The sequence below is a fragment of the Pleuronectes platessa genome, chromosome 2 (genome assembly GCF_947347685.1).
Source record: "Pleuronectes platessa chromosome 2, fPlePla1.1, whole genome shotgun sequence".
NCBI lineage: Eukaryota > Metazoa > Chordata > Actinopteri > Pleuronectiformes > Pleuronectidae > Pleuronectes > Pleuronectes platessa.
Genome location: NC_070627.1, coordinates 11,982,923 through 11,996,901, shown reverse-complemented (window position 1 = coordinate 11,996,901; position 13,979 = coordinate 11,982,923). Strand labels below are relative to the sequence as shown.

General features: G+C 43.7%; 1 protein-coding gene across 2 annotated transcripts in view; it reads right to left on the bottom strand.

Annotated features, from left to right (window-relative positions):
* The window catches only part of cacna2d2a (calcium channel, voltage-dependent, alpha 2/delta subunit 2a), a 145,302-nt gene extending 141,718 nt beyond the window's left edge, over positions 1-3,584 (bottom strand). For both annotated transcript variants that reach the window (XM_053433352.1, XM_053433360.1), the window contains exon 1: positions 3,027-3,584. In XM_053433352.1, coding sequence (XP_053289327.1) covers positions 3,027-3,142 — 116 coding nt within the window. In that variant the 5' untranslated portion in view covers positions 3,143-3,584. The remainder of the gene's footprint in view (positions 1-3,026) is intronic.
* Positions 3,585-13,979: the final 10,395 nt, after the last annotated feature.

Below are 13,979 nucleotides of genomic sequence, written 5' to 3'. Positions count from 1 at the left end.
AACAAACCTGTCATTTCAGGTATAACAGTGAAATATCCAAATTATGAACCATCCAGTAAAATCAATAACAGATAACATACCTCAGTATAAAGTCTCATATCGTGATAAATAACAGATATTATCCTTTTCACTCCTTCTGGGTGCTATCATTTTCCAATCGGTTGCATAACATCAAACACATCAATAATACGCAAAACAACAGATGACCACTAGTCGACCATGCAACCACTAAACTGACGTGCATCAGGGCAGGTCATGTGATGCTGACCGTGACTATTCACTTGCTCTTGTGAAATGACTTGAGATTAGTGATGGACTAATTGTAAATCAAAAACATAGACAGATCCCTCCATTCAGAGAGAGAGAGAGTGGGTGGGGGTGCTGCTTTGGGGAATGTTCATGTTCAATAAATGCTTTGAGCCCTTGTGTTTGGTGAAAGCTCTTATCTCCCTTAAAAACACAGACGGGACATTGTCATTGGACGGCGCATGTAGGTCGACTCTTTGTAGTTTGATGTTGGATTAAAACCCTGCCATTCGTCTCTTGGTATATTTTTTTTTTTTCATGTATAATGATTTCAGTGAGACAAACATGATGGAGAAGGAGATTAAACGTGTGGACGACCGTTGTATCAGCCACGCACGTCAATATGAGAAGTCTGCCGCCATGGACCAAGACCCAAGTGCAATACCGAGATACCTTCCAGGGCAGAAGGTGGAATGATTTCACATGTGTGGAAAATATGATTGACCTCCCAGAATGTAGCTGCACTGAGTTTTGATTGCAGCTTTCGAGAGGAGATTGGACATCCGTATACATTTACATTTAAGCTACTGGAACACGTTTTCACCATATAGTTAATATAGAAATAATTTCCTCCAAACACACACACACACACACAATACACAAAAACAACACAAATATACTAACTACATGTAAATCTGACCAGGCTGCCAGGCGGCAAGGTCCAGAGAAAGAACGCTCTCTTGGCCCTTCTGTCAAAATGGACTACAGGACATTCTGCCCTTCCTCAGCTACTGGCAATTAGAGCGTCAGCACACACACTCTCAGACATGTGTGTGTGTGTGTGTGTGTGTCTGGCCTACCCACCCACATGGACACAGCCATAGCAACTCCCCATACACTTCAATTAGCCAGCAGTCAAATTTTAGCAAATAGCACAAAGATGTGGGTGACACAAGACCCAGTTTTTAAAACCCAGGGGACGACCGGATTTAAAACGACAACAAAACCAGACCTGGACCTCACTTATTTTTATCTGCTCTAACAAGAACCCTGATTGTAATAAGATATAATAAGATTGGCCTTGTTTTAATACAGTGCTGTCTCTAATCCAGCAGTTACAATAATCTCAGTAGTTTGTAATATTTGGAGGGAAAAGCAGAGCATGAGGATGTTGCTGTAAGATTAAATGTGCAGTCCATAGCATTTGACCAATTGAATGAAAGTGTAGGTTAAATCTACAGATGAATACAAATACAGCAAACATAAATGAAACATTCATGCTAGTTTGTTTAAAAGGGAGAAATGATCAGCGTTCTTTTTTCATTTTACGGTGCTCAATCAAGTCTGTGACGGAGCTAAAAGTCAATGAGCGGTAATATGAGGGAAAACAGATTTCTCTTTGAATGTCACCTTGGACCAACAAAGCCCTGAAGATCTCATTGAGATTAACCAGTGGATGCATCAGGGAGGAATTGAGATTTCTGTCGCTTGTGATGAGCTTGACCGACCAATCGTCACAACAGGTCACACTCCATCAAATCTTAACCACAGGAGCATCATTAAGAGGACCTGAAGCCACATATCACAGACTAGAGAGGGCAACAGTTGCACTATAGTTTCATGAGGGGTTTTGTATCGTCACTATAAATATGAACTGAATTTAAATGAAGCCAAACACATAAAAAATATACTATTTCTGGTTTCTATTCATCATCGCCTTTTACTGGATCTTTCTATGACGCACAAGTGGGAAAGTGTTGCAGCAGACCTTGTGTTTCTGGCTCTGTGTCATTCAAGGTTAAACTCTTAGTCTGTTTCACATAGGAGAAGAGGATCGTGCTGTACTCTAAATTATTACGGTAGAAACAAATTCCCCAACAGGTGCAACAAGGAAAAAGTCCAACAATAGTTTTTCCTCGTCTGAAAAAACCGCTGGAAGCTCAGTCACTCTTCTGTGCCTGCAGGCGAACGGGTAAAGCAACAGTGAGATTTTACATTTCTACAAATTAAACTTCTTGTATTTGCTTAAATAAACAAAAAAATGTAAAAGGACTCCTAACTGGAAGCCTTGCTGCTGCAAATCTTAAAAAGTAGTTTAGTAGTTCGGGTGAGAAATAAAATGAGATGGAAACGGGGAGCTTTAAAGGCCTGGCAGCTCCTGCGCCATTAACTAATTGGTTTATTCTCTGAGTCCACATTATCCGGTTTAAAAACACCAGTGTGTCCTGCTCTGGGATGGACGTGATTCTTTCCACGGTGCGTGTGCACTTTACGCTGGAGGGTTCTTCAGACCAGCCTCGTTATGGCTCAGCCCATCCATCGTGCGTAATTCTCCCCATGGTGACACCAAAACAACGCATGGACCATGATTATCATTACCAATCATGTCAGTGTAATTATTTCATTTTTCAACCCTGTGGATGTCAAATCGTTGCTTTTGAGGTTATTCGCCTGTGGCACCTGTGCATGATCCCTGGCCGCCTGATTCCTTGTCGGCTATGACAAATATAATAAGGCTTTGGATATTAAAAAGCCGCTGCCCACAACAACAACAACAACAACAACATGGTCCCTGCGAGAGACACAATCATATGAGGCAGCATCATGAGGGACAAGCTGCGTCTGTGGCGGAACATCAGGGGGACAGCGGCTCCAAGGTAAACGCCGCGGCCGCATGTGCAGGCTCGTCCGGGGGGCCACCTGTCCTAGTTCACCCCCCCCCCCCCCCCCCCCCCCCCCCCCCTCTCCCACAAAACCACAACACGGTGCGGGGTACTTACGTGTAGTGCTGCGGGAAGAGGTGGGTCGCGACTGTCGGCGTGGAGACACATATGAGGAGTACAGTTTTGACCGCGAGCAGGCAGGAGAAGCCGCACGACTGCGCGCAAATCGCCATTTTCCATTAAATATGCAAGAAAACTGGGAGAAATAAGAGCAGCGCCGGAAGGACAGCCTCTCGCGGGCGCGCAGCTAAGAATAACCGGGCTCCGGAGGAACGTGTGCGTGTGTGCGCGGGGAGGGAGGTGATGGTTTGGCGGAGGCTTCTGGACACTTCAGCCGGCAGTGAGATCTCAATCAGAGAGACACACACACACAGAGAGAGAGAGCGAGAGGGAGAGAGAGAGGGGCAGAGAGAGAGAGAGAGAGAGAGAGAGAGAGAGAGAGAGGAGAGAGGAGGGTTGGCAGCTGGAGATCAAGAAGGAGCTGCTGCCTCGGCTGCTGCTGCTGCTGCCGTGGATGATGATGATGATGGTGGTGATGATGATGCGTCTCGCTGCCTATTTGCGTGCTAGCTGTCCTCCCTCCCTCTCCGCCGCACATTTGCTCCTTTTTTTTCCTCTCGCACTCTCTCCAACGTAACGAGCGTTACGCGCGTGAAGTTACCGAAGACAATGAGAGAGTGTTCACACGTCTACTCTTCACAATAAAACCACTTTCTTCTCGAGGCCCGAACACGTGGAGCAGAGGAGGAGTGCAGAAATAAAACATTTATCTGAACATCATCAGTACAATGCATTCGGGAAAGGACGGTGTTACACCATGGCTGCAGCCCTGAGTGACCATAGCTAGCACATTTATTCATACGCGCATCTAACCTGAAGAATAGCAGCTGTAAGGACATATATTTGGCAGTGGAACTCAATCCAGCATACCATAAGTATTTTTGTACAATTCTTTACGTCTGTTCAGGTTTGCCGGTGTTGTCCTCTTTCTTGACTGTATATTTATTTCAACGTAAGTACACTGAGAACAAGGTCAAATTATTTGAATTCCTCTTCTTTGATTTTAAATGTAGTTCTGCTCCTTGCCTTTGCTGTTTCGCATTGTATTGATTCGTCCTGGTTGTGGAGCACCCTGAGACAGTTGTGAAAGGTGCCGTGTAAATACATTTATTATAATTTTCTCTCTATGTGTACACACACACACACACACTTGTTCACTACAGCCAATTCTGTGCTGTGGATAACATTATTTTGAAGGTCCACTTCCCTAACTTCCCGGCTGCAATCAGCGCATCTGTAGCGCTTGACTCAGCTGTTGGCACGAGTGGTCCTAGCCCATTCGTGTGCGACAGGCGGGGGCGCGCATCAGGCCACCCCCCTCCTACTCCTACTCATGTCCACTCTCCTCCACGCGCCGCATCCTCCCCGAACTCGGAGTTACGCGCAGAAATCAAGGCTTTTATTTTGGTAATTAGAGGCACGACTCTGGAGGGGCGGATGGTAATAACTGGAGTGTAAACATTCTGCAATCACCTTGGGGGCTTCTTTCCAGATACATTTGTTCTACTTATTTGCGCATATGGTCCAGGGGATGAAAATGTATTTAAATGAATTCAGGGAGAGTTATTAAGTTCATTTTTGGAAATACCTTGTTATTGTTTCATTCTGTCACCGGCTATTTAGACGAGGGGACTTATTTGAGATGTAACTTTACAAAAGGGGCACAGCCGTGTCGGATCAAGGGTTTTTCTGACAAGGGGCCGTACAGGGGCCACGAATTACACAAGAGGGGCCAATTATATGTCCAACATCCATACATGATTCCTGATGTTGCCGTCCTCCTTAACTGTTAGCTCGTCACTTCGGCCAAAGACACATATCATTATATTCTGAAAATTGTTGAAGCACATTGTGTAGTTCAAAACAGCTTAGAAAATTCTTTAAATTCTTAACAAATTGTCACATCTGTTAGTCTGGACTAGTTTTGTTTGTTTGTTATATTTTTTTAAAGACTACTGATAGCACAGGTGCTCTTCAGGGGGCCAATTCAATTTAAGCTGGGGCTACTGCCCCCCCTGGCCCCGCCCCAGGATCCACCCCTGGTCAGGGTACGTCTCCTTGTCTTCCGTAACTGAAAGCCTCTGAATAGTGATTGGTTTTCTAACTAGGTATAGGCTGTATTGTATTTTAGAGGATGAAGTTTTCCTCTGGACATTGTCAGGTACTGTTCATTTTTAATGGTAAATGAGGAGGAAAGATGCACTGAATCCTCAGAGTAAATGTAATTTAGCATGAAGTTACCCCCCGGAGAGCATATCTCTCCCTCTCCGTCAGCTCTGCGTGTGTGTACGTGTATGTGTATGTGTGTGTGTGTGTGTTTGTGTGTGTGTGTGCGTCTGTCTGTGTGTGTGTGTGTCCATCTGTGTGTGTGTTTGTTTGTGTGTGTTTCTGTGTGTATGTGTGTGTGTGTGGCTTTTTGCACACCTGTGTGTCATTGTGTGTGCACCTGTTTTGTTACCTTTTCTTGCACTGCTTGCTTTCTTGTTTGTTCTCTGATCTTCCTTATTGGAGGGCACAGTGGGTGGTGCACACTTTCACCTAAACAAAAACAAATTTTCTGCTTTGTTCAATAGAATATAATGTTTAACAGATTTTTACATAATTGGATCCCAGTGTGTCTCTGTCCTCAGTATTACAGACAGGTACCACAGTTCTTTGCAAACGGAGATTAGGAGAAAACGTGTCCGAAGCTTTGTGACGAAGAGTCCCTGGATCAGGCCACTTATGGCGTCTCCTGGATGACTCCTACATCCCTCAGAGCGTTTGCTACCAGCACAGACAGCCGGTCTTGTGGCCGTGCTGTCCTTGGCTTAGTCAAGTCAGCAGGGGCCACGCAGGTGCTCTGCTACAGAAAGCCACACAGCAGTCGCCAGGGTTGCTGCACAGCATTTCTGTCTCATTGCTGACAGTGAAGACGAGGCTGTTTTGGTATAAAGGACACACTGCAGGGCACAGACCTCAGCAGGGGAGGAAAAACCCTCCCGATGGCAGGGAGGCAGCACGATGCAGCGGCGGCAGCTCTCCTCATGTTAATGGACGTCACGGATCATTCATTCAAAACAAATACCTGGGGCTTGTTCCGCAGGAAATGGCAAACAAACAAAAAATCGGATTATTCTGCAGTGATACACTTTTTTTGAGACATATTGAGGAAACGATCTGAGGTAGAGAATCATGACACAGCATTGTTTTTGATTTATTATTATTATTATTGCCTACACAGTGAGAAAGCCTTAATTGATGGCTACTCTCGCACATTTAGTAAGCGAACCACACTTCCCATCATGAAGTTAATGATAACAAAGATACTGGTGGACAGATGTGGGCAGGCTGACTCACACGAAACCTTTCTGCTGACTCACAGCCGCCCCTTCCTTTTGTCTCCATTCAAACGTACATTAGGCAAACATGTCTCTACCTGGTGCACAGGGGCCTAGAAAAAGACAAATGAATGCAAATGAAATTTTAAATGGATGCACTAATAAGTCGTTTTCTCCAACAGAAAGAGGAGTGTTTTGTTATCTGTGTAAATAAAAACATCAGTGGGTCAGGATGACTCTCTGGATGGATACGATGCCTCTGGGTGTTTTGCAGCTGCAGGGACCAAGAGATGAGTGGCAACCAATTTCAGCAATCATTTCTGATGTATGTCCTTGTCATATTACTACCTTAAATGCAAATTAAATTCCTCCTGCCTGTATGTTTGTGTGGTGGTGGTTGTGGGGCGGAGGAGTGGCAGATAAAAGAGGTGATTGCCTCCCCAGGGCCTCGGATCCCATCGAACACGGTGCGCTGCTCGTACAGAATCCACTCTTTATTAGAGCGGATCGATCGGGCCCTGCTAAGGGATCTGCTCAGTGAAAACACACAGATCAATGACCTCAAGCTCTGCTGAGCGGCCAAACTGTGACACCAGCGGACAAGAGGCGGGACCTCTGCTGCTCAGGGATCTCTCCCATTGGCCGCGCAGTCTTCTCCTGAAGAGATTGACCTGCCAATCAGGTATTGATCGAGGGAGGAGAGCGGAAGGAGACGGTTCCCGCCGCTCTGTGTCGCTCTCCAGCCTCCTTTTACCAGGGAGTGCTCCCCCAGACAGAGGCCGAGGAGGTTGGAGTAAAATTAATCACTCCTCGTTTCTCCTGTCTGCAGGCCCCGGGAAAGTCACCAGTGAAGGTGCACCCCACACATCCAGACACACACAAACACACACACTGGTTGCTTATCTCACTTTTACTCCACCTTATCCATCTCTCCCTCCGTCCCTGTAACCTCCTCCTCTGTCCCTCTCTGGGGCCTGTATGCTGATGTTCTGCTGTAAAACCTCGACCAGTCAGCACGCCGAATGCTAAGATTTTGTGTTTCTGATTAGAGAGGGGCCGTGCGTTGCGATGATAGAGCCAGCTGCCCTTGAGAGAGACTCCCGACGCTCTCAGCAACTTCAGCGATCCTTCTCAAGTACTCCCTCTGAAAAACAGGAGCATGATATACTGTCACTCATTTACCACGCTTTTCTTTGAGGGCATTTCTTCCTTTTTTTTCTCCACAGCGGCAGAGAAGAGTCGGCGTGCCCTTGTCCACGACAAGGATATACTGAAGAGATCGGCAGAGTGATTCCAGCAATCGAGGTTATCTCCCCTCTGTGTCCCTTTGAGCTCACTCCCCTCTCCCCTCACAGTTTATCATCCCTTTTGAGCGTCATCGACTCAACACAACAGAGAGATCCCATCTAAATAACACAGACCTCCTTGTTTGCATAAATAATTGTTTACCTCACGTCCTACATTATTTGCTTGGCTCTGTAATGTGGTTATTACCTATATGACCTTAACGCTTTGTGACTGTAAACAGTAAAATCTCATCCCGACCACAGTGCTCCATTCACCTCCTCTACTGTAAAATACAAACACACCCAGTGATGTCGGGCCGCAAGGCTCTCTGGGATGCTCACGCTCAAATGTCAGAGCGTTTCATCCTGATGCTGATGACTCACTCCCCTCACCCTTAGTCTGCATGAAAGAACAAGAGCGCCAATTAATGGCTCAACCTCCTCACGTGCAACAGTAGGAAAACAACCGCTATATCAAATGTTACAGTAGGCCGCACGTACACAGAGCTGCTCCATGTGGCTATACTGCCAACACAGAGGAAGAATTTATGAGAGGAAATATATACATTTAAGGCCACACTTTTATCACCTCCAGGGAATCCCCCCTCAACCTCACCCCCCCGTAGACAAGTGGCTGCATGTGAAAACAGAGCAAGACTCAGCACTCATTGACATGCTCTACTAGAGGCCTAATGGCCCCCGGGGAATGGCCTCTTTGGTCCTCAGGAAATCCTCCTTCATGCATACATCAAAGCTGGGATTGAGAAGGATAGAGGGTGGGAAATGGAGGGGAGGAAAGAGACGTCAGTGCCACACAGGGAGAGGAAGTAACACACTAAAGGAGGAGGCTCTTCCTTAAGACTGTCTTTTGTTTACGATTGTCATGACAAGGTCAATCCAACATGTTCTAGACGAAAGCGCCACGTCAGCATTGTACACCAATGATATACTAGTGTACTTCAAATGGAGCTGCATGGACCTGAAACTAGTTACTTACGATGACTTCATTAAGGACACATGCGTTTACAGGTGATTTTATTCAGAAAACATGAAAGAGCAGTAAGAACTTTAGGGTTTTGGCGTCTTTTGTAGAAAAACATGTGTAATGTTTTTGTAATGGTATCAAATCCCGGGTGTCATATTACATGATTCATCCAGTTTATCCCTGTATGGATTGATTAGTCATCAACCGATTGCTTGAGTTTTGATAATCATCAGTGTAGTTTTCGAGATGTTCCAATACCATTTTCAAATCCGAATTTAGAAACTGGATTTTGCGAATCGGCCAGTACCAAGTCTGATACCCCTGCCCCCCCCAAAAAAAGCAACATATTATGTATTTTAACAGCTATATTCTGGTAACCCTGTATGGAAGTAATGATGGCTATCATTGTTCTATGGCCTAGCTAAGGTAAAACCATTTGACCAACAGATCCATTCAGAGAACGAATAAATCTAAAACCACACAACAATTACTTCCTTTAAATAGCTAAAAAATGAAGTCTTCCATATGCTACACGCAGTCGTTTTACTCTTGGGGTACATGATGAGTTTCTTGTCGATGCCATTTTCTCCACTATCAAAGACATTTCTGAATATTCTATCAGTATAGGAACATCTGTAGTAATTCTGATACTGAGTCACATGATACTGATCTGAATATCCTTGTGTTTTCAGCTGTTAGCGCTCCACATCCTCACTCCTCTCCACTGTTTCTCTGTCTCTTCTCTTTCTATCGCTCGGTGTTGCTGACGTGCAGCAGATCAGCCAGCTGCTATAACACAAGACCTGTAGCCCACCGGCCCACGACACACCCCCGCCTCTCCTCACTGTCCATGAGCCATCTGCTAGGTCTGCATATTGCAGACCTGTCAATGTGATCTCATTATAATTCAAACAAAAGTGTCCATTGTGACCCCAACCTGACTGTGTTTGCAAAACTTTTGTCTTGCTCCATATGGTAGGAGCCACAAAGGCACCTGTCTGTGTGCAGCTAGTATAGACTGTATGTAAAGATGGACGACATTACAGCTTCCATAAAGTGAAGCCAAAGCTCTTTGGGCGCCCCCTAGTGGCTGGCGGCAGTACGGTCTCCTCAAGGTTAGCAGATCGGACATGGGCCAAACTAAAAAGTCAAAGGCACCGAAATAAATGTTTCTCAAGGATGGTTTCTGTCACTTAAATGAGATCTTATCACAATGATATATGTTGGAATGTTCACTTTTCCAGTAAGTTTGGTTTTGATAGATTATTTGATGTTACAAAAAATAGGGTGGGATATACTGATTGACAGCTGAGACTGAAATGGTTGAATGTGTGTGTATCTGGTTCCATTCCCTGTTCGCGACTGTGCAGACTCTGGCTCAAATGCACAAGAGGGCAATGTTCTTATCCAGAATACTTAATAGTGTCCATCTATCTATCTATCCATTCATCCCTGCATCAATCAAAGTGTGTGAGTACCTGAAGAGGAAGTCTCACCCTGATTCCAAGTGTTTGACTCTGCATTAAACGAAGATACAGCTTCCTCATAAATATTGCAATCAGATCTGGGTAGTTTGTTGCAATAATCCACAAGTCATACTTTCATTCAATCACTCATCCGGGAAACGACACTATCTACCTCTCATCTCTCTCCAGTGTGTAAATATAGCAGATCATTGCTCCCCCACCTTCAGAAAAAGCAGTGACCTCTAATTGTCCTCCGCCGTGTGGAGCATGCGAGTCCTGCTCAGCCCCTCACAGTGATTCTCAACTCACCTCCCAGTTCCAGCTGGACTCACCAAGCCTTTTTCTGAAATCATCTTGTAGCTGTTGTTTCCAAATTCTGATGAAATAAAGGGTTTTGAAGTGGATTGAATTTGAGTGAATTCTCCTTCAAGCTCTGCTGTGTGTTCCGTCACCAAATCGTCCTCAGATACGTTTGCAGCGAGTGGATAACTCAGCATCGGCGTATCGGGAACATTAAACTGTGTCTGTGTTAAAGAGGCAAAACTAACAGGCCCGTGGCGCCTTCAGTGGTTCGATAAGGCGAGCGGGTGGTCCTGTCTGAACGAGGTCTACCCCTCTCCTCCCGTCACTGTGGAGGGAGAAGTGCATAGTCGCTTGCCCGCCCTGCTGTCACATTAAAGCGCATCTTAATTTGCATTAAAACCTCCGATAAGGGCTTAATGAAGGAATTAATAGATAACGCACATTCTGCAGCTTATTCTCCGCAGTCACACTCTGACAGACACATAAACACGCAGCTGTACTCAAACTGGCAGCTTTTTACAACCACAGAGAGTGAGTGAGGGCTCATGAGGAAATAGATGGCCTGCAGAGAGAGGCATGGACCAGGCCTGAGAGCCTCTAATACATCACTTCACCTTGCATGACAACGTTCTAGCCTTCTCTGTGCAGCTGGAGCTTTAGGCCTAAACAGGACGGTTCCCTCTGAGCTGTTCAAAGGCTTTTCTATTCGATTACCTTTTAGATATAGACTATATAAACGATATCAGTCACACCTCTGTTGTTTAATTGATTTGATAATCTATGTAAGGCCACTTACATGAAACGAATAAATTATACATCATAGCATTTGCTGACTAAGCTGCATACATATTCTTTTTATATTTCCTAAACACATACAGAAACAATAAAACAAATAAAAAAACATATACAACTTGAATAGAAATCAGTAGGGCGCATACCTATATCTATGAAACTACATTTAAATTCACAAGATCCAGGGTCATCACCATATTATTTTTTTTCGTCAAGATCCCAAAATTATTCAGAGAAATTAAGGATAAAAAAAACAACCTCTAAATGTTAAACAAACTATCCACAGTGTAATTTAATGGGTTCTTCCCTGATCCATAAAACATCCGTCTCACAACTTTCACTTGTACAAATAAACCAACATACAAATGCAGACAACAACATAAGGTGTGCCGTATTACTGCTATCAAACTTTAACCTCTTGATCTGGATGGTTGGTTTTGGTCACTTTAACCCTGATGACCTGGCTGTGGGCGTCACGTTGCGTCTCGTTCTGTGTGTCGCTGGTGAACTGCACTTAGAGCTAATTATGCATTAAATCAAAGACTTAAATAATGATTATTCAATAATTTGACCAGCAGTAAATAAATCAGCAATTATTTGACAAGCAACCACAATCATTAAGATCATTCTCAAGATTACTCTGGTTCTCAGACTGTGTGGATTTGCTGCTTCTATGGCGATTACACTGATTACATTTGATTTGGTTTGGTTTTCTGACAATTAAAGCATTAATCAACTGATTAACCTCAAATCACTATTTGCAACCCTGCAATAGAAACAACAAAAACGTTTCAACTTTACTTTCATACTTAAATATTTTCTCTGTTCACACTTGTCGGTGCAGTTTATTTATCATGAATGTGTTTTAGAAAACATTTTATTTGGTGTTTAATCCTTCAGCTAGATTTAGATTTAGATTTTTGACAGTTTGAGGAGCAGATCCTCTGCAGAACAAATTAATAGACATATGAGCATGTTGAGCACATACTGGACACCTGAGGACTCTCATTACCTAATTACCTAATTAACTCTGCTGTATTATCTGTTATTTCACTACACGTGAATCTTATCAGTTCATACAGCTATCAAGATCAATACTGATCCAAACATATTGATTAATACTCTTTATACCTGGTGTTTCTGAGCTGCATTAGCTTCCTCATTGCGTAGAAAACTGCTGCTTCACGGATGACCAATCACATTCCTGGTTCCATCACATTCCACTAATATTAATTATCTATTCTATTACATACCTAAAAATGGTTTTAAAAAAAGTAAATATCTATCACAATTTCCCTAATTTGTCTAAAGTGACAACTTCCCATTGCTTGATTTGATCTATAGCCGGTCCAATACCTAAAGATATTCAATTTATAATCATATAAAACAGAAAAAGGAACAATCACTCACATTCACAAGCTGTAACCATGTGAATGTTTGTGAGCTTGGCTTGATTAATAATGACAATTAATCAATTCACTTTCTGTCGATCAATGAACTGACCAATATCGACACAGAACAGTTCTGTTGGAGCACGACCAGTATTGAAATAACTCTTCCGTTAATCACCTGGAAGTGAAGAGTATCAGCCTGGGGTTGGCTCATGCTCATGTGATTCTTACCATACTGCCTGCTACACGTGTGCACACTGTATTTCTCTTATGCAGGGCTCTCCATGGTCCAGAGGGCACATGCTCCCCACAGCAAAGTGACAAAATAAAAGACTACATACAGAAAAACTAACCAACCAGGTGAAATAAGCAGCTGGGCTCCTGGTGAGGATTTTCCTTCTGAGCACCTAATGAAGCCGGCCATGTAAGTCTTCTCCTACTACACATAATGGTTTGTTTATGTGTCGTTTTTACAGCAGGATTACTAAAGTGATGCATACATTATTCGTATTATTCTTATTATTAATTATTATTAATGTTATTATTACTATTGTGCATGTAAAGATAGGTAGAATGATATTTTTGTTTTATTTAACAATGAAAATTAGGCTGTAAACATGCGGGTAGAGGTATTTTCTTTTAAACCTACCAGCAACTTAAACCTGAATACATATTCACCAATGGTAATACATGTCACTGCCATGGGTACAGACTGATTGAAAGGGTTGTAGGTGTCGGGTTAGGGTTAGGCTTTCAGGTGTGATGGTTAAGAACAGAGTCAGGGACACGGCAGAGCCTTATGTCCATGAGCGTCCTCCACAGGATGGTGAAAAAAACCTATGTGTGTTTGTGTGTTTATGTGTTTATGTGTGTCATCTCCCTCCTCCTGAGCCACAGGTCTGGGCTGTTTTCCCAGAAATGTGTTACACAGACAGGGGGAGGCAGATGCTCTCCTGTCGTCCCAGAGGAGACAGCAACACATGTGGTGTGTGGCTCGGGCTGGTCATATTAAACACACCATGTGCACCCTGCATGTGACTGTGTGTGCACCTGTGTGTGAGACTGTGTGTGCACTAGTGTGTGCGTGCGTGTGTGTGGTCTAAAAACAAGACCGGAGTGAGACATCTAGTGGCAAAGGCACGGTACTTCAACAATAATGACAGAAATCTTTCTTGCAACCTGTGACTCTGAACAATGAATAAGAGACACAATAGAAGAGTTTCATTTCATTTGAGATCAGAAAATAATATTTTTATCGAAAAAAAGTTATTTTATGATCGTCTTCGTCTGTGTGTGTGTGTGTGTGTGTGCGTGCGTGTGTGTGCGCTTATCTCTTTGTTTGTCAGATTGTGGATATTACTGCAGTATGATACCATCTTTCCTTTTGTCATAACAATAGATCTTGCA